At 38.1% G+C, this 24,452-nt stretch overlaps 1 protein-coding gene and 1 long non-coding RNA gene across 2 annotated transcripts; both read right to left on the bottom strand.

Moving 5' to 3' along the window:
* Positions 1-288: 288 nt before the first annotated feature.
* Positions 289-4,655, bottom strand: LOC135771374 (uncharacterized). The gene is made up of 5 exons (XR_010542896.1): positions 4,348-4,655; positions 3,561-3,688; positions 3,212-3,354; positions 3,024-3,120; positions 289-918 (listed from the first exon to the last, which is right to left on the bottom strand). It is a non-coding gene; the product is annotated as an uncharacterized lncRNA (long non-coding RNA).
* A 13,127-nt stretch (positions 4,656-17,782) lies between these two features.
* Positions 17,783-24,158, bottom strand: rhoub (ras homolog family member Ub). The gene is made up of 3 exons (XM_065281586.1): positions 23,742-24,158; positions 22,212-22,270; positions 17,783-19,697 (listed from the first exon to the last, which is right to left on the bottom strand). Exons 1-3 carry the CDS (start codon positions 23,938-23,940, stop codon positions 19,242-19,244), a joined length of 714 nt encoding a protein of 237 aa, XP_065137658.1. The 5' UTR covers positions 23,941-24,158; the 3' UTR covers positions 17,783-19,241.
* Positions 24,159-24,452: the final 294 nt, after the last annotated feature.

The following is a 24,452-nucleotide window of genomic DNA, read 5'->3' on the forward strand; positions in this document are numbered from 1 at the left end:
TGTCAAATATACTTTGTCTTAATGCATTAACCTAATTATTTTACTTTACATCAAACCAAATATCCAACCAAATACAAAGTAAAATAATTACGTTAATGCATTAAGACAAAGTATATTTGACATTTCATTAAACTTAAAAAATGTATTTGATTCAACAAGTTGACGCAAAATTTTTACTTTACATCTAACCAAATACAATTTAAAATATTAATTTAATATAAAGAAATTTATTTACTTTCAGAATGTGTAATTTTACCATCTGTCTAAGATGAATGACTTCAAGCATCAAACTTTTGACAATTTATTTTGTCATAATATACATTTTTTGTACAAATACACACTGTCTAACAGTGTCAACACATTATAATCTTGACAATTTGTCATAAAACATTTCAACAATATGTATAGTATTGTTATAAAAACACATACTGTATAACAGTTTTTAGTATTTGTAGACACACTGGATAAAATGTAAATTCTAAATAAGAATCAGTTATGGTTGATAGATAAACCATAAAACTTAATCAAGATAAAACAAATCAGGTTTAGTAAACAGTATTACAGTTAATGTTGTATAAAAGGCTCAAAAATGTACCTTCAGTAGCTGGGTCAAAGGAAACAAATTTACTCCTGCAGTTTTGAAGAGGGGTTCTGCACCCTTCGGCTCATCTGCTTACTGTCTACGTCCATGACATTTTTTTTGATAGGCTTTAAAGGTATATTTGAGTCCATTAGGATATTTTAAGTTCAGTTCAAATGAGTCCAAACATGCACATGCAACAGAGGGCAACTCATTTATTACTCCACATCATCAATGAAAATGTCCAGTGCAGGATTAGGAGCATCACTTTCACGGATCACAAAAAATTCCATGGTGGTCTTTTTGAATTCCCTCTCCGCTTCTTCCCTCTTGTCAGCCTAAAAACATACAAGAACAGAGACCAATTTAGGGACTGTGCATATATATGTACACTAGATGTCGCCTTGGCTACGGCAGTTCATTGGACCGAATGCGTCAAACAGAGCCGCCATCTTGAAACAGGGGAATCCCGCATCGGCGTCATTGTACGCAATGGTGTAACAGAAATAAAATCACCATAAATCACCATAAATCGCCATGAACGCGATTTTCTTGGTTTTCTTTTGGTTCGTTTCAACAGTCAGACATGTTTTTAGTACAGGAAAAAATAAGTTTTGATTTTATGAAAATGTACTTTTTCTAACTGTAATGCATAGTGCTAGTAGCCCTTTCATCCATGCGCAGCACAAAAGTCTGGCATCGTTCATGAATTCGAAGTACAGGCGGAGATAGCTGCTTTACCTACTTCCTATGACAAGGCCCCTGATATAAGATGGCGGCGGTTTTGACGCATGCTCAGAACCCCAAGGCGACAAAAATTAGTTTCAGTGCAGCTTAAAGGGCTTTAAACTATACCAGACGAGGAATAAGTGTCTTATCAAAGAAATGATCGGCCCTTTAAAAAAAATACAACTGTATTTGGTTTATAGACACAAATGATCGCCTTGCTTCAGCTTTCTGTATTCTTCAAAGAGCTTACGCTGTATGTCCTACGCCAGGGCTATTCAAATCTTACCCTGGAGGGCCGGAGCACTACAGAGTTTAGGTCCAACCCTAATCAAACTTACCCACCTGTGATTGTCTAGTGATCATGAGGACCTTGATTAGCTTGCTCGGGTGTGTTTGATCAGGGTTGGAGCTAAACTCTGCAGTGCTCTGGCCCTCCAGGGTAAGATTTGAATAGCCCTGTCCTATGCCTTCCCTATTCTACTTACAGAAAAAACAGAACTGGTGCTGCGAGCGTTTGTTCCGTAAGTAGAATAGGGAAGGCGTAGGACATACAGCGTAAATTCTCTGAAGAATACTTCAGCCATTTGTGTGTAATTGAAGTCCACCATATGGAGAATAATCCTGGAATGTTTTCATCAAAAACCTTAATTTCTTTTATTTAGTTAAGAAAGAAAGTCATGAACATCTTAGATGACATGGACGTGAGTAAATTATGAGGAATGTTTAATTCAGAAGTGGGCTAATACTTTAATTGCTGTAGCGTGCATATGTTAAGCATTTAGCTTAGCACCATTCATTCCTTAGGATCCAAACAGCATGCAGTTACACCATCATACCTGACTAGTCCCCCTTTTTTTAGAATTTGAGGGAGAGTTCTGATGATGTTACTGCGACCGAGGTCAGAGTGCTGCAAACTAAGTGCTCTTCCGCCATACAATATAGTTCTCACTTTTTATCCGCTTAGAAAATCACGTTTTATTTTGTGCCACCATACTTACTCATGTTACTACTCATGTAACAGTCTTTAAATAGGGAAAACATGGAAGTGTTTGGTGGCTTCAAAATGTATCCCTGTTTGGAACCTAAGGTATGAATAGGGCTTGGCTAAATGCTAACACATTTACGACACACTGTACAAAGATTAAGTGTACTTATTGAAAAATGATAGGGATGGATTAATTTGTCTAAGTTGAGGTAAGAACATAAAATATTGGAAAACTGTGGTGTTTTCCTTTAAAGGGATAGTTCACCTTAAAATGAAAATTCTGTCATCATTTACTCATCCTCATGTTGTTCTGAACCTGTATAAATGTATTTTTTCTGAAGAACACAAAAGAAGATATTTTGAGAAATGATGGTAAACACACAGCATAGTGTTCATTGACTTCTATAGTAGGAAAAATATTTTGGAAGTATTGTGATAAATGAAGAAAATATTTTGATAAATGACTGTAAGCACACAGTTGACGGTACCCATTAAATTCCATCATATTTTTTTATTCCTACTATGGAAGTTAATGGTCACTATCTGCTGTGTGTTTACCATCATTTCTCAAAATATTTTTTTTGTGTTCATCAAAAAAAAAGACATTCATACAGGTTTAGAACAACATGAGGATGAGTAAATGATGACAGATTTTATCTTAAGGTTAACTATCCCTTTAAGGCAAACATGGTTGGAGAAAATTTCAGTAGTTTGCATTGTCAACATTACCTGGTATTCTTTGATCAGACAGCTTGCATCTTCACATGAATCGTACATGAATCAGGCACTTCAGCAGGCTTTCTCTTCTGATTTCTACGTCCAGACTCTACAAAATGTTCAAGATGTATTGTTTATTTTAGACCAAAATACTACTAAATTAATTGCCACAAGCAATTTTGTTCGCATGCAACCAATACCTGATCCATAACTTTAATAGTGTCCTTAGTTTTTCATGGAGGACTCCACCGTTGCTCCTAATAACATGAGAGCTCTGTCTGTCTAAAGAGGCCATAAATCTTGATTTTCAAGGTAAGATCGTGATGCGCAATTCTGCATTAATCTGAAAGTAAGAGAAACAGAAAATACACTTCTGAAAAAATTATTTCTAGAACTAGTTGTAAAATAGATATACACACAAAACATTGAATGAATATATAATTAGAGCATCTAAGACATTTTCAAAAGCACTACATCCTATGGTAAAAACTATGGTTAATTCAGTACAAGTCACATTTTAACATTTTATAATAAAATAAATGCTTTTACCTCCTCTGGCAATCTTTCTTGCAGTTCTTGAACAGTAGGTTGGTTTTCCACAATCTCTTGTCTGCGTAAGGCAAACGTCTTTGTCATAATGTTTGCTGATGTCTCTCCAGGGATGGGATATGATTGGCCTGAACAAATAATAGATAATTGCTAGACATTCACATGTTCACTACATCTTGTGACATAAACAAAAGTTTTTATTTAAAAAAAAGAATACTTTGGAGATCATTTTGTTTGTATGGACCCTGTCAAGAACCGAAAGATTTTATGTTTGCTCGTCTCTCCACGTGTGCAGTTTTGAGTGCATAATATTACACAGAAACGGAGCGCGAATTTCAAACAGCGCTTCCGGAAGGAGATGCAGCATAAACAGTCGCATTGCTCTATTGGCCAAATGCATTTTAATCGACTACAGTATGAGGCAAAGTAGAAAAACTGTCGCTAAAGTTTACACATCAAGAGTTCTGATCTTTGAAGGGCATATAGACACTTTCTTCCGCATGCGTATATAAACTGCCCACTTTAGCGCCTTTTTGCTGTGAAATTGTTTAAAATCACTTTGGTATTAACATCTGCAAGCCTTTAAAACACGTGCAAATGATTAAACGTTTCCTATTTTAATTTGCGCATTAATCCGCGAATCGCATGTGAGCCGAACCGTCATGCTCAATCAACTGCGATCCGACCGGTACACCACTAAGTAATACTAACCGTATGTAAAACAACAGTACAATCACACATGTATAATGTTAATAATACGCCAAAACGTATGTTTAAAATTACTTACCAATTTTCTTGAATCCCATTGTACGACGCGGAGTTCATCCATCGGTGCAGTGTATAACAAGATGGCGGAAAGCTGAACTTCAGCTGAACGTCCTCACGCACGACCAGGATGACGTTACGTAAGTCACGTGACAATGGAAACTAATATTTTTACTTTAATTTACAGAAATTTATTTACTTTACACCAACAGGACTTACTTTTAATTTAAATCAAACACATTTTTTACATAAAACTGATGGCTGGACAGAAAATGTATTTTTTTGAGTTAGATCAAATATAAAAACTTCTTTAGAGTAATGACATGCGTTGTGCACTTTTTTCAGTGTAGATCTTTCAGTTGATTAAATGTAATGTTACGGGGTCCACCCATAATGCGTCCATCCTTCACAAATTAAATCCAAACGGCTCCAGGATGATAAACAAAGGTCTTCAGAGGGTAATCCGCGCGGTGTTGTAGTAGAAATATCCATATTTGAAACTTTATTAACGTAAATAACTACCTTCCGGTAGCGCCGCCATCTTAGACTCCTCTGTATTCAGGAGAGAGTATAAGTGTAGTGTACGCACTTTTCTTAGTGACGTATGACAAATTCGGAGGGCGGGGGCACAGAGAAGCAGCAGAGTAGCCGCGACTAATGTGGACGCGACTAAGATGGTGGCGCTACCGGAAGGTATTTATTTTAGTTTATAAAGTTTTAAATGTGGATATTTCTACAACAACACCGCGCGGATTACCCTCAAAAGACCTTTGTTTATCATTCTAGAGCCGTTTGGATTTAATTTGTGAAGGATGGACGCACTTTTTTGGACTTGAAGGTCGTGGACTATGGGTGGACCCAGTAACATTACATTTAATCAACTGAAAGATCTACAACATTTTCTAAAATATCCGAAAATGTGTTTGTCTGAAAAACGATGGACATATGCAACTCGGACAGCTTGGGGGTGAGTAAATCATGGGTTTAATATCATTTTTGGCCGAACTATCCCTTTAATGATGGCCCCAGAACTGTTGTGTCTGGGTTTGTATAATTCATTAAAGAACACCTATGGTCTGATTGGATATGTTAACGATTTGCAAAATGTGCAAACCCCAAAGTAAACCATGACGCAAGTTATCATTTCCAGGGTAAATTTATTTTTCTTGGACTACAACAAACACACGGATTGTAGGCAAAAGTTTACTTCCTGGTATTGGTGATGTTGTAAAGACCGACACTATCATAATTCCTCCCGCTTCAGACTTAACTCCTGTTAGCATTGCATTGTGAGCGAATCTTTCAAACAAGGTAAGAAGCGTCACATTTCCGGCTGACCGATCACACCGTACAGATTAGCTGGCCAATCAGGGACACAGAGCTTTTCAGATCCATGGGTTTCAGGAAGAAAGTGAAATCTGGAGCTACAAAAATGTACGGTTTGTGGAAAATAATGTGCTTTTTACCATAAACCACGCAAACACATTGTATTATACCAAATACACAAAATAACATTGTTTTTTAGCAATGAAATAGGTGCACTTTAATAATTAATTGGATAACTGGTCATATCTTGTCAAAGTAACAGATGAAAAGATGCTTAAAGGTGCTTTAAGCTAATTTACACGTTTAAGGCCATAAAAAATTTTTTTGTTTCATACAGTAAACAACATCTCCTGTAAAAAAACGCGGTCTCTGTAGACAGCCCAGGCTCCACAAACTGCAACAAAAACAAAGTGGTCAAACCTACCACCACGAAACATAAACATAAGTGTTCCAGCCAATAAACGACAAGAAGGATTTGGGAGTGGGGGTTGGGTGCGTTCATGACTCTTTCAGAAAGCACGGAAGGGAAAGGGAGGGGAGGAGTTAGCTATGCTCTGTTTTTGTTTGACACACACTTCGAACGTCAACAAGACGTGACGTCACACAGATTCGCTTAGAGGGCCTTTAATTGATTTTAAGGTATGCAAAATCACTCGGCTCAAAAATCTCAGTTTCAATGAGCATAACGCCTCATGCTATAAGCAGTCAAAAGTTTTTGACACCTGTTTATTCTTTATCAATTTTGTCAGAAAAATTTTATGAAATGTTGTAGTTACCAAAAAGTTCAATTAAATTAGTTTTAATATATTTTATATTATTTAAGTTACGTTTTAAAAATGGAGATTCTTTAAAATAACCACCCACATTGTCTAGATTACAGCTTTGACCTCATGGTTTAAATTATGGTCTGTTCTTCACACGATGTTATTGTTTGACTTCAAAAGACTTGGAATATAAGCTTTACAGACATTTTAATGATACATTTATGGTGCTTTCTGTCATACTAAAGTTTGACAGCATCAGTTCTTATTCACGTTTAATACATGGACAAGAGTGATCAGTTAAGTCTCATTGGTTCTTGTGTTTTATGATGATATTTGAAAGAATGTCCCAATCTGTCACTGTTACCTTTAAAAGAGTCATAAATTGTCCCATTTAAGTACATTTATATATATACATTTTGTACTAACATTTATACTCCTAAATATGATGGGTTGTTGCATTGTTGGGTATAAAAATTTTCTCGGCTGTGTTCGTCTCTTTTACTGTACCTTTGAGGTAATAATATGCAGTTTAAGGCGGCCCCAGTACTAAAATCATTCCTAGTTCCTGTAGTGCTAACACTAAAAAGAAGGTAGTCCCTTAAATAGTTTGTGTACTAAAAAAAGGTCCAAGTGGTGTGAAGAGGGTTTTTGCTACCAATATGTACTGAGGTATTAATATTAGGCTACCTCTTTAGGTGCAAATGTGTACTTTTTGAAAGTGTACTGTTCAAGAAAAACCTTGGGACCATTTTTTTCTGACAGTGTATGACAACTAGTCATAAGACATGCAAGAACCAAGATTAAACTTCATAGATGTGTTCATTCAACTTACCACATTTGTTTTTAATAACACATTGATTACAAAATAAGCTAAAAATATGAGTAGTTTTCTCTCACAAATGTATTGTTTCGTTTCAGAACAGATATATTAACACCAATGGAGTCATTGATGGATGGATTGATTTCAATCTTTGACATGATCTTACTAAGATATCAAGGATTATCAATATTTTCACAGAATATTCTTTATGGATGCAGAAAACAGCAAATCATGCGATAAATGAGTTTGTTTTCACATATAACTAACCATGAAGAAATCTCTAAACACCTCCAGATCATCCCTGTGCCCTAACAGTGGTCTTTATGCCTAAAGCAGACATGCAGTCTGGACAGTGTCTCTACCGGTGAGGTCACATCCTGTCCGGGAGCATGGGGGGAGCTCTGGTGGTGGGAGGTGAGGCAGGCAGGTCAAAGGTCAGTACCCCTCTCTCTTATGTTCTAAAAAGGAAGGGCACAAGTTATGGGCCGGGGTCACTTACTGCAGTCAGGGCTGCTGAACTTCAAGCAGACAGGGCTAATGGCTTCCGCAGTTATAAACGGCCCGAAGTGGAAATAATTAGCTTGTTTATTTGTGAGGGCAACGTGTGGTGTGCAAGCAGTGGAGGGCGATCGAGAAGATCTGAGGCTTTATAAATACACCCATACGCTAGAAACGCAATTTGACTTAACAGGCATTGGCCGAGTACCTCATCAATCACGGCAACAGTTCATCTACCGTTTGACCTGTATGAGCAAACAAGGCCTCTGTGAGTTCACTACATGCTTGAGCTTCAGGCTATGGCCAGTAAAAGGGGCTCACATTTCCAACAAAGTGAGCTGAATCCACTACGTCACCAACAATGCGACATAAATCACATGTTGGTATATTTTGTTATTATTGTTAAAGGGGCATTGTGTAACTTTTAGAAGGATCTCTTGACAGAAATGCAATATAATATACATAAATATATTATCAGTGGTGTATAAAGACCATATATAATGAACTGTATTGTTTTTATTATCTTAAAATTAGATGTTTTTATCTACATACACCTCAGGTACCCTCAGATCGAAGTCACAATTTCTCGCCGCCATGTTTCTACAGTAGCCCTAAATGGAAAAACTGCTCTACAGAGCACATTTTGTCACTGCGTTGTCTCAGACGATGACATGTTTGTCATGTGGCAGCTACCGTAGCTTCTCTATGCGTTTCGAAAGGGAGGGGTGAGCTGTGGACTGAAGGGCTCATCATAGTTGTGCGTACGTCCTACGGGGTAGCCGCGACAGTGTAGGATACGTCATGTGTTTGCACCTTGTCTGCGTTGAACAGACGCGCTGTTAAAAATTTGGCGAGGTGCACATCAGGCTATGCAGAGCTATGCAGAGGCTACAGATAACCTATGGCTTAGCTACGTCATAGACCTTATGCACGACTATAAATTGGACTTAAGCCGTTGGTTGCAATTCACAATCTCACCACAAAATGCCGCTAAAAATCGACACAGTGGGCCTTTACATTGCCACTTACACACTAAAGGGCTCGTTATAGTTGTGCGTAGTTCCTACGGCGTAGCCGTGATGGTGTAGCCATGACGGCGTAGGGTCCGCGTCGGTTTTCATTTATACTTTTGCGTCGTCGTCCACATCGACGTGCAAATACATGCGCAGACTGCTGGTAGGCAGTATCCACTCGTATAACCACAGTAGCACCGTGACCGTCAAAGAAGAAGAAGCTTGGCAAGTTAACTCACAAACGAAGAAGAAACAGTAACTTGTTGTGTATGATTTGAGAAGACATCAATGATGGAAGTAAATAAACAGTGACTTTTGTTGCAGTTTGAGTTAAATCACTCCTCAACTTGGCTCATCTTTGTTTTCACCGTCCCAAACGGAAATACCTCTGACGCAGTTTTTTTACCTGACGGGAGGGGTTCTGGTGGACCAATCACAGTGCTTACGGTCCGCGTAGAACTGACGCCCTGTTCAAAATTTTGCGAGGTGCACTTCAGGCTACGCAAAGCTACGCACAGGCTACGGATACGCACGACTATAAATCGGGCTTAAAAGGGAGCTGAACAGATAATTTGGGAAATTCATTGCTTTTTCATTCAAAACAGTCCAGTTATTTTTTTAACTGTAATTTGTTTTGTAAAACATGTTTATAATATTAGCATAATAAATACATATAAACTGTAAAAAGTGAAAAGTTGGATCAACTTAAAAAAGACCTTTTCAAGTCACTCAAAGTGTTTTTCACTTAAACAAGTTGAAAAAAAATTTAGGTCTTACAAATGAAAGTAATTTTTAAGTTGATCCAACTTTTACTTTTTACAGTGTACATAAAAATAAACCACTTTTGTGTTGTGTTCTGTTTGCTATTTCACCATATATACTTCTAAAACTTGGCTTTAGCTGTAATTAAACAATCATTTATTTATTTGTTTGCAGTTGCTTTGAAAGGTTTAACTATTTTGCCATGGTAAAAATACATCGTGCTTCATTGCCATGTTGGCAATACTATGTGTGACATTGACATTACCTTTACTTTGTTAGCATTTTTTAGCTAAAACAGTACACTATTTGAAAAAAAACTACATTTGTCACTTGGGCAGTACCCTTTCAACAAAGGTCATATTTGTACCAAAATAATGCAAAGTGCTAGTCTTCATAACATACATAACTTCTTATGTAGCCTAAACAGCATGGATCTTATATGTCATAAGGTTACAAGTCTGTACACGCTGTCTGTACCAAAATGTTGTGTTTTTGAGTCGCGTTGCGATCGATGTCAGGAGTGAAGTCAAGCAGTTCTGCAGCTTTTATCTCAGTCACAGATAAACCCGGTTACAAAAAACCACACGTAGAGGGAAACATCCTCCATTACATAAAAAATCCAAATGAACTACTCCAGTCTGAACTTGTTTTAAACCACTCTGCTGGGTCCTGATTCAGAACAGCTAATTCTGGGTTTATCTGGATTATTCTGTGCCAAGGACACAAAGTTTGAGACTCTCACAATGATGCTTTTCATCTCGTAGTGTAGTACCCACATCTTTGAACAGATTAGATCAGGAGATCAGACTGTGGCATACACGATAAAGTTCACCATTGAGAAATATTAAGTGAGTCCTGTTTCACATAGCACACATGAGCACAAATCATGTTTGCACTATTAGTAGATGGCAGGAAAAATAATGGTAGTTTTACATGACCACTAATTGACTTTTAGGGTTCATGCCAGTTGAGTTTGTCCATATTTGACTTAAAAAACAGCATTTTAATAGTGTAGGTATAGAGCATTCACACAATAATCACAATGATTCAATAAACTGCATCAGCAGGTTTACTTTGCTCATATCTTTATTTTTTTTATGAACCAGCACATGACCTCACCGCACACTTTAGGTGAAAGGGCCATGATAGGCAACCGGCTGGCCAAAGTTTACGATAGACCAACACATGATCAATGCTTTTGGTTGTGCAACAAAGGCTGTGCTGTTGCATGACTATCTCATTAACAAACAAGAGAACGTCTGGAGGGCATCAGGAGTTTTGGAGGGGCTGAGGTGATGTCACTCATCACAAGAAGATCAAAGCAACTGAAGATAGAGAGAGCGGATGGAAGGTTGAGACACTGAAAACCAGAGTAAATAAATGATTGAAAGTGGCAAAACTCAATGCTAAGATTTACGAATCTGTGTCTCGAGCCACTTTAACACAACCACGATGTAGTAAAAAAGGAAAAAAGTTTTTTTTTTTTGCATTTTTGATAAGTTTCTCAAACACACAACAATGCTGATCTGCAAAACAACAAAAAATGCTGTATTAATGGCCTTAGTTGGTTTTAAAAATGATTGAAATGCTTATGTCTGCATATATGCTATATGTTGACCAAGATTTTGGTTTACAGGTATGCATCTTTGCTTAAACAATATTTGGTTGTGCATGCCTGTAGCTGAACACGTAATGTGCATGCCCATAACCAGGGCCGGCGCTAGCTATAGGCAGAGTAGACAAATGCCTAGGGCCTCCAGCTTGGAGGGGGGGCCTTCATAACTGCTAAATCCATGTGCGCTAGTCCGACAGCAATAAATACAGTTTTAAGGTGAGTTCGACTTTATGCGCCGCCGCCGCCTTAAGAACCGCAGGCGTTTGACATCAAAGTAACGCGAGAACGATTGATAAGCAAACTCCTCTGTATGATTTCTCCATTCGCTCTCGCGGTGCTTTGATATCATCCACCTGTCGGTTCTTGCAGCGCCTCATGAAGTTAAAGAAGCCTAGATGAACAGCATTCAAATCTCTGCAGCTGACCGACTTGAGTGACGCTGAAAGCGGCTATCACGTCCTTTTCCTGCTTAGCAAAAGCGGGATGCAAGGACAGTTCAGCGCATGATGCAGGTATTTTAAAATAATGCATTTAAAAAATAATCTTAGCTTTGTTCCGTTTATCAACGTCATTTCAGGACAGATCAAACTTGCGCGCTGTGGACTCTGTTTAGACATTTTGAATGTGTTTGCATCGCGTGGGGAGCTGACTATCAAGTTAAAAAAGTTTATATTTAAAGTCAAACAGCAAACAAAACTGGCATTATTATGGATATTTAAGGTATAAAAAGGTATGGAAAACACATGAATATATCCATAGTCTAATAGATAACTTTATACTGTATATTGGTTCAGTAAGGGGCTGATCGCACCAAACGCGTTTATGACAGTTGTAGACGCCTTTTTTGAATGATATTCTATGGGCAGGGAGCGTTTGCGCGCTGTTTATGCGCGCCGAATGCTTTGCGGTTTTTGCTGCCGGCCGCAGAACGCGCTTTTGAAGGAGCGCTGAGTGGAAAAGCGCCCAACGTCATTCGCGTCTTTCCATTGTCCAATCGAATGATGGGAGAGGCGGGCCTTTCATTGTGGTGACAGAGGTTTACAGTTGCTTTGATTTCTTACAGGGTAGAAAAACACTTTCTCAGATTATTCTGAAAATAAGAGGGGTGTGAGGGGCCTCCAACATAAATTTTGCCTAGGGCCTCCAAATATCTAGAACCGGCCCTGCCCATAACATTACAATTTTCACAGATTTGTATTTTTTCATAATCATATATGGGGAATTTAACATATTCTGGTTTGAGGACCATTATACAACAGTCCTGTTTCTTTAGCAATTCAGTAAACAATTATTTTAGCATTTTAAAGAAACATCCCCTACAAATAAAACTGGTTACATTTATTTTTTACAAAAAAATATACAAAATATGAAAACACACTATTTCTTATCCTGTCCTTCAATAAAAAACAAAAACAAAAAGTGTGTCATTTCTACAGCACCATATATGAATTTTGTCCCGCCCTTAAACTCCATTACGTCATTACAGTAGTTGACCCCATGACACTTAAACAAACAAAACAATGTCACATTGTTTACATTTTGAGGGGGAAATCAATCTACAGAAGGTTACAACAGCCACTGAATAGTAAGCAGGGAAGAAAAATACACACTTTTTAGTACCCATAACTCATATGTCTTTTTTATTGATTCATTAAAAGGAGATAATTCGTTTGCAAATCACATAATTCATGTAAACATTTTTTTTGCATCAAACTTTGCTTCGGTGTTTCTCAATAATACAGCAGGTGTTGTGGATTTATTCCCACATTTTTGTGTTGATTTGAATATGCAAGTTAAGCATGGCACTCCCTTCAGCCACATTGAAAACACACAGCCGCAATGACACTGCAACTGCATGTGTGCTGGAGACTGAAAGTTTTTATGGCATCTCATATGGCAGGAAGTCAAAACCTTCTGCCATGCTTAAAACTATTACATTTATCAGCAGTTATCAAACAATAAGTCATCTAAGCAACAACAAGACTTGTTTTGCAGTTTCTCAAAAGTGATGACGGATTTGAATCGTATCGTATTTTACATTTGCGTTATAAAATGTAATGTGCACTCACTCCGTGAAAGTATTGGTCACACTGAGGTCACATGACGTGTGTTCTGGTCTACTGGCTTACAAAAGCCTTTGTTAATCTGTAAAGTATTTCATTCACATCATGACCTTTTATACTCAATTTTGATTATGAAATATGTTTCTGAACTTAAAAATCTGGTCATATTTGGCACTCACCCCATGAAAAACTCACTACCCGTGTAAAATTTGTTGTCTGATTGGTTAGATTTTCTGGGTAATTTCCAAATGCATGCTTCACGGTTGCCTACTGGCTTAAAGACACCATTGTGTTTCTTATAAATGACTTATCTGTGCGCTATATTTTATTTTTAATTCATGTGCTCTCATAATTTTTAATCAAAAAACTTAAAGAAATAATTCATCCAAAAAACAGTTGTTTATTTACTCACCCCCAGGAAATCCTATATGTTGGTGAGATTTTCTTCAGTAGAACAATAAAGGCAAACCAGCCTCTCAGTGCCACCTATAGAGTGGGAGGGTAAAGCGCTCTTCTGGTGTATCATTCCTGTGAAAGTATATCATAGTCTGTAAAAAATATGTATGTGGTGTCCGTGACATCACCCATAGGTTTGTGAAAAGTTTTTTTGAAGCCAGCGGGGCCTGCCGTCGCCATCTTGGCAGTGGTGTCACTGCGCATTACTCCTGGAAAACGAAAATGGGCAAAGAGGCGGGACGTGGGTAGAGATGAGGTGCCTGGTTGCTGAAATTACACCTGCCTAGCTCGACGTTAGTGATACTTGGCAGTTCCCATCACTCAAGTGGCCACGCCCTTATATATATATATATATATATAGAGTGAAACTATCGCGTGCTCGCGTGAAACTATCGCGTGCTCGCGTGAAACTATCGCGCGCACATGTGAAACTTTCGCTTTCACATGCGAGCGCGATAGTTTCAGGTGAGCACGCGATAGTTTCAGGTGAGCACGCGATAGTTTCAGGTGAGCACGCGGTAGTTTCACGTGCTCGCGCGATAGCTTCACGTGAGCATGTGAAACTAAACTTTAAAAAAAATTCTGCACATGAAAGTTTCACGTGAGCACATGAAACTAAACTATAGATTTTTTTTACTCCAATTAGGGGCTCGGTACAAATCAAACAAAATGTATAATTTGGATTATTTGTCTCCACGATAAATGAGCTTTAAAAATGTCAAGTTTAGTAAACAACATTAGGATTCACAACCCTAAGTTTGAGCCATTATAATAGTGATAGTTAGAGGCAAATGCTTTGATCTTTGCAAAACAAGGCTGTGGTTATTAAAATGTGTGTAATAAGATTTAATTGATCCAAAGCGAACCACCATTAAGCCAGCAGACATATATTAAAAGCAGATTTGCGTCAGAACTGTGCTCAAAATGAGACCACACCGCTGCTGGTTTTAATCCTATCAGCGGGCCCCTATCAGCGCCTCTCAAAGGGACCCGACACATTACATCACACACACATAACAACAGACTTAAGGCTGTGCAAATCAGAAAGGACTTTTGCCAACACATTGTTAAACTTAAACCCATTTCTGAGATCAGGAGATTCTCATGGCATCCATAAAACTGCGACAAAATCCAACTTCACAGTGAAGTCATAACTCATTACCAAACTTTATTTCATGTTGTGTCAAGGTTCACACATTCAGTTACTTAAACATTCCCAGAAATTACATAAGAGGAGTTCATATGGGTTCAACAAAGTGAACATGGAGGATAATTCACATGATGTGTCTACTGGCTTACAAAAGTCTTTGATTGTAATCTTTAAAAGATTTGATCCACATCATGACTTTTTATTACTCAATTTTGATTATGAAATATGTTTCTGAACGTTTGTTTGTTGTATTTTTAGATTGTATGGGGTGCGCTATGTCTTAAAACTATAATACCATCCGTATCTAACCAACTATCTTGTATTCAAGAATGCATATTATGGTTTAAGGGTAACTGTTGTTTGCTCTTGGATGAGAATGCTCAGCAAGACACAGGACTGTATTCATTGAAACTGTCATGTGTGCAGTTGGCTTTTCTGTGAGACAAAACAAAGTCCATAATGACCGGTTATAGTGAGACTGTCGCAGACGTAATTATATTTAGTAAACTGTCCATTTGATCGTCTCATGTCCCTCTTTAGAAAGTCCCTTCTTAGGACTGAAGCCTCTTTTACAGATGATTCAGTCATGTACAGTACGTGCACTTACTGGGTAAAGCATATGTGGCTTGTCGACTGTTATAATAAGTATTGTGTCTAGCTACAGTCTTAAAAATAAAGCTTCCTAAAATGGCCTTTGGTCAGGCTGTATGGTTAAAAAAAAATTTAACATCCATAGAAGCTTTCCGTTACATGAAAGGCTATCTGTGGTGGATAATGTCGGCATTAATTGATTTTAATGGAATATCCTGTTGTTTCGATTTCAGGAAAATGTTTACATATTTTAGGAGCTGGTTAATTTGTATGAATTGTACAATGTGAATCATACAAAAGCGTACGATTATCATACAAACAATCCTAATCCTAATAACACATGGGGGGAAACCAATCGTACAAAGCATACGAAAGTGGTCGTACGAATTAACCAACAAAATTGCCATGAGATTGCGTTGGTTTTTCAAAAAATATAAATATGTGCACTTCATTTTTTTTTTTAATTCATGTGACTTATCATCTTTAACCAAAAATGTTAACCTCCACATCCCCTCGAAACAATTTCCCGTCTCTTCCTGTCAATAGTTATGGTGCGAGGGAAGGGCTATTTGGGACTACCTGCTGCTGATCAACATGATCGTCTGTTGTGGCTAGAAGGGATACAGCAACGAGCAAAATCTCATGAAATCTCACCAGATGAGCGCTGTTTTTATCCAATTATACCCCCAAACTTACGTATTTTCCGGACTATAAGTCTCACTTTTTTCAAAGTTTGGATGTCCTGCTACTTTTAGTCAGGTGCGACTTATATATGTCAAAACTAATTCATACTAACATGAACCAAGAGACAACATTACATCTACAGCTGCGAGAGTCCGCTATACTGCTCCTGTATTTATGTAATTCAATGGATTTAGTGCTGTGGAATGATTTCGGGAGCTTGGTGAACTTGATTCTCGTTGGCTTGTATGTCAATGTAGCCTGAATAATGTTACGTTAACATGTACAGACACCTATTCAACCTGCTGTTCTGTGTGCTAGTGTTTAGTTTAGGAACTTGCCTTTCCAGATTAAATGTCTGTTCTTGGGCTTGGATTTTGTGAAATCATTTTCTAAATAAATGCAACTTATACATGAATATCAGCTGACGTCACTCACTTGTCTTCCGCCATTTTGAGTACCTGAAGTGGTCGCAAAAGAACTAGAAGCTATGCCTTCAATATGCTGTGAGCATCAAAATCGCTATTTTAACAAAACTAAGAAGGCTCAACACAACATGATATTTTGCTCGAAGTATCGCCTGTGTCTCTAGACGTGAACTCGAGCATTGAGAACATTGTTTGTGAACAGAGAGTTAACTAAAAAGAAGGTTTTGAACAACTGACTTTGGTTGATTTGGCGTCCGCTCGCCGCCTTCTTCCCAGTCAAGATGTATCAATCTCCGAATGCGACGTAAGGAGGGAGGAGAGTAAAGATTGATATCTCCTAAAGCATAATTCCATAAAAATGCACGGATAATTTGTTTTTTTGTCGCAAGTGAAAAACAATATTGACCTTCTAGTTGAAAAAGGAGCCTCATATGAGATTCATTCATTCGCATTCGGAAATCGATTATTTACGTCTGGCAGAGAAGACAAGCGGACACCATAACAGCCAAAGTCAGTTGTACAAAACCTTTATTTTTAGTAAACTCTGTGTACACAAACAATGTTCTCAATGCTCGCGTTCATGTGTAGAGATCCAGGTGATACTTTGAGCAAAGTTTCATGTTGTGTCGTGCCTTCTTATGTTGTAAAATAGTGGTAGTTCGCTAGCAGCGGACAGCGGCTGGAAGAACGCATCAGGGATCGAGTATGCATCACACCCTAACCAAGATATATATTTTTAAAGTCGATTTTCATGACAGTCGAGATGCGACATGTTGTCTTTCGTAGCCCTTTACTGTATCCGTAAGAATCATAGACAGTAAAAGATAAGAAATCCATAAATTGTAGCAAGCTAGCCAATGCTTGTCAATAGCCTACTTGTACTCGGTAGGTCCTCAAGATGGCGGCATGACGTAAAAGGTCACATGACTGAAATCCATCTATAGTCCAGCACGACTTAAATATGTTTTTTTCTCTTCATGACACATTTTTGAGTGATGTGACTTATAGTCCTTTAAACCCAACATCTCACAAGATTAAGGCCATAGCTGTATCACACCTAGCCACATCCTTAATATTTTTTTGTTTGCAATGCCTTATTTTCAACAATCCAATCAGTTCCCAATGTATGAAATCAAGCCCCGCCCTATTTTTTTCCTAATTTCAAAAGGCGTTTTGCTTGGACATACATCACGATAGGGAAATATCGTTCTTTTATGGCATTGCTGCACTTTTACCGTCTTATTTTTAATGTGTATGATTACAAACAGCACAATGAACCACACGCTCAGGTTTTAGTTAAAACATCACATTTATTTTCCATGAAAATCACGGATAGCAGTCAGCAACCCAAACACTCTCACGCCGTACCATAAACAGGAGTGTTTTAGGAGTAAAAGAACGTTAAAATACAATCATAATTGTACAATAGATTACTCTGTGACAATAAAACACGTGTGGGTGTATGGGACGCAGAAATTAACTCCCATCTGGGTTCCAGAAGTATTTTTAACATTTCAGACATTTTTTACTGAGTTCTGAGCCATGATCCATAACTGAATCTATGTTATATAAAACTATAAAGACTCTCCAATACACCACACATTTGCCGTTTATTACAAAATAGACAAAGATCCAAATGTGTGTAGACTAAGACTTAATTTTTTATGATTCATTGAAATATTCAAAGATCATAGAAATTTCATACACGTTTATGATTTCCACAAGTTCCAAGTAACTCTTATTTCTAAGTAACCTTGAAGTACATGGTCATTATGTCTTGAAAGACCTAGATATTCAATAACATTTTTCAGAAGACCAAGCAGACAGGATTTTTACTTCTGGAACCCTCCCCTCCTGTTGCGCTCTGTTGTTTTTGGTTGATGTCTGACTGACTGAATCTGGGCTTCTGAATAATGAGAAGCAAATTCAACAAATCTCATTGGCCGCTGGTTAAACAAGAGGGCGCGGCCAAATAACTTTGTATCAAACATGGCACATTAGAAATAAAAAAAAGACAGGACAAGAAAAATCAGTTAAACAAAAGATTTGGCATCAACAAATGCAAGTTGGACCTGTCGCTCATAACCTTTCACCTTTATGTAACTCATTTCATGCAAAGCCCAAATTAAACACCAGTTGTTTTACATTGCATTAACTAAATTCTGAAGATTAAATTCATTTTCATGTTATTCATTAATATTGAACAGTAAAGATTAAATTCATTGCATTTTCTTGTTCTCTTTTGATTGACAGGATATATCGGCCATGACCATCTGTGGTTTATAAAGTAATAGCTTTTATCAACCGATGCTATTATTTTGGTGCCTCTTTAGTTGCTTCTTAATATGCTTTTAAAAAGTACACCCATTTTTGAAGAACCATCAGCAGACTTAGCTTGCTGGGATCAATAACACGTGACCTGGATATTCATGCATTTTTCAGGGTAAGAGACATGGGTAAATAAATATAAAGTATATAGTGTTGCACTATATTTGGTTATAAAAACAAAAGCAGTAGATGATTTTCAAAACCATAATAAAATGTCTTTTTTCAGTCCATCAAGAACTGGGAATAACCAGCAGTGTTCGAATTCCAGTAAAGTGATTGAGGAAATGATTCAATGTTCAAACTGAGAACCCATCACTGAGATGGTATCAGTATCACTTAGACACTGTACCGAGTCTTATCATCCATACGAGTACTATAAAGTTTTCCAGTGCCTATCAGATTCTTCATTCCTCCATTGTTGCTACTGTATGCAGATGTATTTTTTCCACCATGACTTTGAGATTATTTTGATTTTATCAGCAGTACTGTTGACCTTTCGTTCTCTCCTTGCCCTCCGGTCCGAATGTCGGAGGCCTACGGAGATGGCGGCGTCGAACACCTCCTTCAAGTTTTTCTGTGTGAGGGAGGAGCATTCCACGTAGGCTACCGCTCCGACTTTGTCCGCGAGCACGCAGGCGTCCTCTTCCGGGACGGGTTGCTCGCGCCTGCGTGCCAGTTCGATGAGGACCTTGACGTCCTGCCGCAGGTCGCACTGGGTGCCCACCAGCAACACGGGTGTGAGGGGACAACGGCGGCGAATCTCCGGTACCCATTTCTCGCTGACGTTCTGGAAGGAGGCGGGGCTAACCACACTGAAGCACAACAGGAGGACGTCGGTTCGCGTGTAGCAGAAATGTCGCAACTTATCGAATTCGTCCTGTGACGAGAAAAAAAAGAGAGGGGGTAAATGTGATGTACAAACAATTCGATGACTCCTCAATTGAGATGCACCTAATCATACACCAAATAATGAATATACTATCATTTATTCACCCAACCTGTATGATGAAATTATACATTTATTTAGTGAGGAAAAGCAATAAAAAAAATAAAAAGTCTCAGACTGAACCCTCATGTCGCAAGCGAATGATAATATTTTCATTTCGTAGTGATTACCAAACCATATCATCACAGACATTATTTAGATGCTTGCGTAAGAAAAATCCTTGTGAGGCCTTCTCAAAAATCATTTGCAGGATCCCAAATTGTTATTCCAAACAATAAAATCTCTTAAGCCACTCTGGGGAGTTTTATAATTCCCCCGAGCAATTAAAGGAAATTACAGGCTGGCGTTCGCAAAGAACATTGCATGTGGAACGTGCAGCGAGCGCTTTAATCTTTAAAACTCGGCCAAGGTTTTTAACTCTGGCACACCCTGTCCCGTTTACGCCGTACATGAAAACATAAATCAGAGGAACTTTTGGAGAACAGCACCTCTCGCATCTCGGATTACACTAGTACGCTTAATGGTTAACAGTTCTGATCCTTTTCAATGCTTTTTTTTATCTATCTTTTGTTTTACGAACTTCTCTAATATGAATTACTTTCTCAAATGTGTGTCTACATGCTGACTCATTGACATTTAACATGCAATCAACATATGCTTTTATCCAAAGGTATACATTTTTATTTATACAGTATGCATGTTCCCTGGGTTTTAACCCATGACCTTAATGCAATGCTATACAAGAGATATCGTATGATTTAAAATTTAATCTCGACACCTGCAAAACATAATTGAAATATACTAAATCCCATTTGATCCCACAAGCGAGAGACTTTTGTTTCCCTGTAAAACTATCCTTTTGTTTTTCCGCTTTTGGCATATGTTCGTTCCTTATATGAAAGACTGCGGTATAAGCTACTTTAACTGGTTCGCCCAGCATGTGCCTGCATTTGTTGTATAAAAGGATTTATTGTACAAAATGGGAGGAGTGTTTATTTGTTAAAAAATTGAATTCAAACAATCCAGTAGAAATCTGAATCAATGCAATGAATAAAATCTTTTGACATGCAAACATGGAAATTATTAGAAATCTAGTTACACAACTGCAGCTATTAACAAGTGGCATTAAAATGTTTGACGTAAGAAGCGATGCTCGGAGGTACAACCGGCGGTTGCGCTGTACTTTGTCGAAGCCTGTGTGAGCTCCAATAACTACGGTGCCAATAGCTTGAGGATTGTTGACTTCACCTTTACGGTTTCCTCACAGTATGTGATCTTATCCGATTGCTAGGCGTTTGGGCTTTTCAATCACTTTCCAAATCCTCTTTTCAGCAAGCAATAAAAGGGAATTTGATTCTGATGCAGAACATTCAAATTGAATGGAAACGAACGTGACAAAATAGAAACGATTGGAAAATGTGAGGTAATGCAAGACCCACTTTTCTTTAATGCGGGAGGCAAAACGTATACACAGTGATGTCATACATTCTCAGAAAAAGGTACAGAAGTTGTCACTGGGACTATACCTTATCACTCTTTAAAAAATGCTGGGTTATTTTTAACCCCACGTTGGGTCAGAAAGGGTCAAGCACACACTGTCAGAAATAAAGGTACAAAACTGTACCTTTTCTGTCACTGGGGCTGTACCCTTTCGAAAAGTACAGCTTTGCACCTAGGGATTTCATTTTAGTAGCTCAGAGGTACATACTGGGACCAAATAGAGCTTATTAGTACATCAAAAATACATATTAGTATCTCAAAGGTACATAATGGTGGTAGTAAATGTTTACATATCTGTACCAAATGGTCCATACAATTACCTTTTTAAAGGGTACATATTTTGCCTTTTTTCTAACAATGTAGGTCCTTAAGGTATGGTAATCTACCCAAAATTGTATTCTGTTTTGTATTCCTGTAAAGGAACCAAAAGGAAACTTAGGGTACAGAAAAGGTTCTGTACCTTTATTTCTGACAGTGCAGCAGAAAATATTTATAATTGACCCAACAATGGGTTAAAACAACCCAACAGGCTGGGTTTCTCGCTTTTTGACCCAACACTGGGTTGAAAATAACCCTTTGTTTTTTAAAGTGTATAAAATGGTCCTATATGTACCATTTAGGTACAGATATGTACATTAGAGGTACCAATATGCATCGTTTAGGTACAAAAGTGTACTTTTTCAAAAAAGGTACCGCCTCAGCGACAACTTTTATACCTTCATGTACCTTTTTTGAGAGTGTACGTGAACCATTTTAATTTTTTAGCTTTTAATAGTCTTTCATGCACTACAAAGACCCTTTGTACCTTGAATGCATATGCAGATGTTAAAGGTCCTTTATGAAACCATACAGTCTGACAAATAACACTATTTTTAAGATAGTAAGTGGCGAGTTTCCATTCTGACTGCATTGTGAAGGTGGATGAAGGTGCACTTAAACTCTTACCTGTCCAGCGGTGTCACAAAGCTGAAGTCTGACAGGCTGACCATCCACCTGTACAACCGCTACAGAAAGAGAGAAAAAGTAATGAGTCACTTCACTCGAAAGACAAACACACACCTGTTTCCATTGAGTCACCTGACATTGTGAACAAAAACAGGCCTTCACATATCATATAAAAGTGCTCAAGCCTTGTAAAAGCAATAGTGCAAGACTGCAATTCTTATTGTAATTCATAATTTTGACCTTGATCATGGAGTCCTTGAATCAAATAAATCTGATTCACGAATGAAAGTCACTAAAAAGATTTGTTTAGAAATCCACAATCACTGCTTTTTTCATGCAGCACGGAGTGAATGGCAAGATTTTTTGTGAATAAGACTTCAATTTCAGTTTGCTGGTATATTGATAAATCTGGGTGTCGATTATCTCAGTCTTTCATTCATTGTTTGAAGAACTGTACAGAATCGATGGGAAAGTAAGTTAATTTCAACATGCCTCTGTAAAGTGAACTTATGAAACACAATAACCGAGATCTTGGTGATATCCCACTTCAAAGCGTTTTAGCCTTTAAGGAGCCATTGTGTAATTGTCTCCAAATCCCCGTCATATGATCCTTAATTCAGCCCCTTTCTCCCCAAAGTGCCACCTGTTGAATTGCGTAACTGCTCTGAAATCAGTCCGCAGATGCCAGATCTTGTTCCAGGGGTTGAGGATGACATCACCATGGTGAACCAGCATACAATATCAGCTCAGAGATTTTGCAACAAGTGGACCCAATGGATTTTATAGGCCGGATTTATAGGTCAGGCGTTGTTGCGCAAGGGCTTTACGATAACACAAAGACATGTTTGTGGGGGACTACTGGAGATATGAACAATGACAACTAGACACCAGACAAAAGCCATTCATAATCAACGAGAAAAATCTGTTTTGAGGTTTAAACATTCAATGAACAAAAGCACTATTAGGTTTTTATAGTATTATTACAATTATTATTAAAGTAATACATAATATTACATGTTGTAATGTAAAGGGGTTTGTTTCTTGTCCAAACATTATTTGACCACACAACAACTATGTATGGGTCTGTGGCCCACAGGGGTCTCACCAAACTTTCAAGGGGGGCTCAAGATGACTTAATCATTTAAATCAAGACAAAACAAGCATTAAAATAAGTGTTTGGATATTTCAAAACAAACATCTAAATTGTTAAGGTAGAAATTATGAGAGTGGAGGCTGTTTTGGACAACGGATGGACTTTAAGCCAAACAAGGTTAAGGTTTTAACCAATTTTAAACAACATGCGTTTTATTATTCTTATCATTGTACTGTACTTTATTATTCTGATCCTTTACGCACAGCATTTATGGCCCCATAAAACTATGCAAAGCACTTTAAATGTCATGCTTCCCAACAACCCTGCGATACACGTAGTTGATCGAGACGAGGCTACTTCCAATGTTTTATATAGATCATAAGAACGCGTTCAATGCGCAACATTTTGCGGCGCACGCATTCGTAAACTGCACTCACCTGAGAAATCGTCAAAGGCTGTCGGCACGTATTTCGTAGGATATCCGTTCGTCGTATAGCTGACGATCAGGCTGGTTTTCCCCACGGCTCCGTCGCCGAGAAACACGCACTTTAACAGCCTGCCCTGTCCGTGCGCGAGGCTGGGAGTTCTAGGTTTGTGCGGCGGTACCGGAGGCGCCATCAGGTTACTATAATCCATTTGCGTTCAGGCGCGCAGCTTGAAGAAACCGCAGGTTGATGGCACACTCCTAAAGGAGTGACCCGAGAAAAACACATGAGAATGAGGGCACGTATATGCGCCTGTGAATAGTCTACGAGCTTGGCGTAAATGATCCTGGTCCAGTAGTAAAGGTCCTGTATGACCACTGTATCCACAAACGCCAACTCTGCTCACACGATCAGCACGTAATAGAGTGCAGGGAGATGCAGCTTTTATAGTCAACCCTCATTAGACTAGCTCCTCCCCTTCTCAAGACTTTTGAAAACACGCGCGAATCATCTTCTCCAACCCTGTGCCACTGGAAACAATGGTAAGGGTCTAATGATGATAATAAATGTGGTAATGCTAGGTTATATCTTTTGGTGACGTTTGTTAATTAGGGATCATAGTCTTATAATTAGGTTAAATATTTATAATTATGTATTTGTAAGGAAGTTTTAACCCTTTATGTTGCGTTCTGTTGTTTTCAAAGACAATGTAAAGGTAAGAAA

Source organism: Paramisgurnus dabryanus, chromosome 8 (assembly GCF_030506205.2).
Source record: "Paramisgurnus dabryanus chromosome 8, PD_genome_1.1, whole genome shotgun sequence".
In the NCBI taxonomy this organism is placed as follows: domain Eukaryota; kingdom Metazoa; phylum Chordata; class Actinopteri; order Cypriniformes; family Cobitidae; genus Paramisgurnus; species Paramisgurnus dabryanus.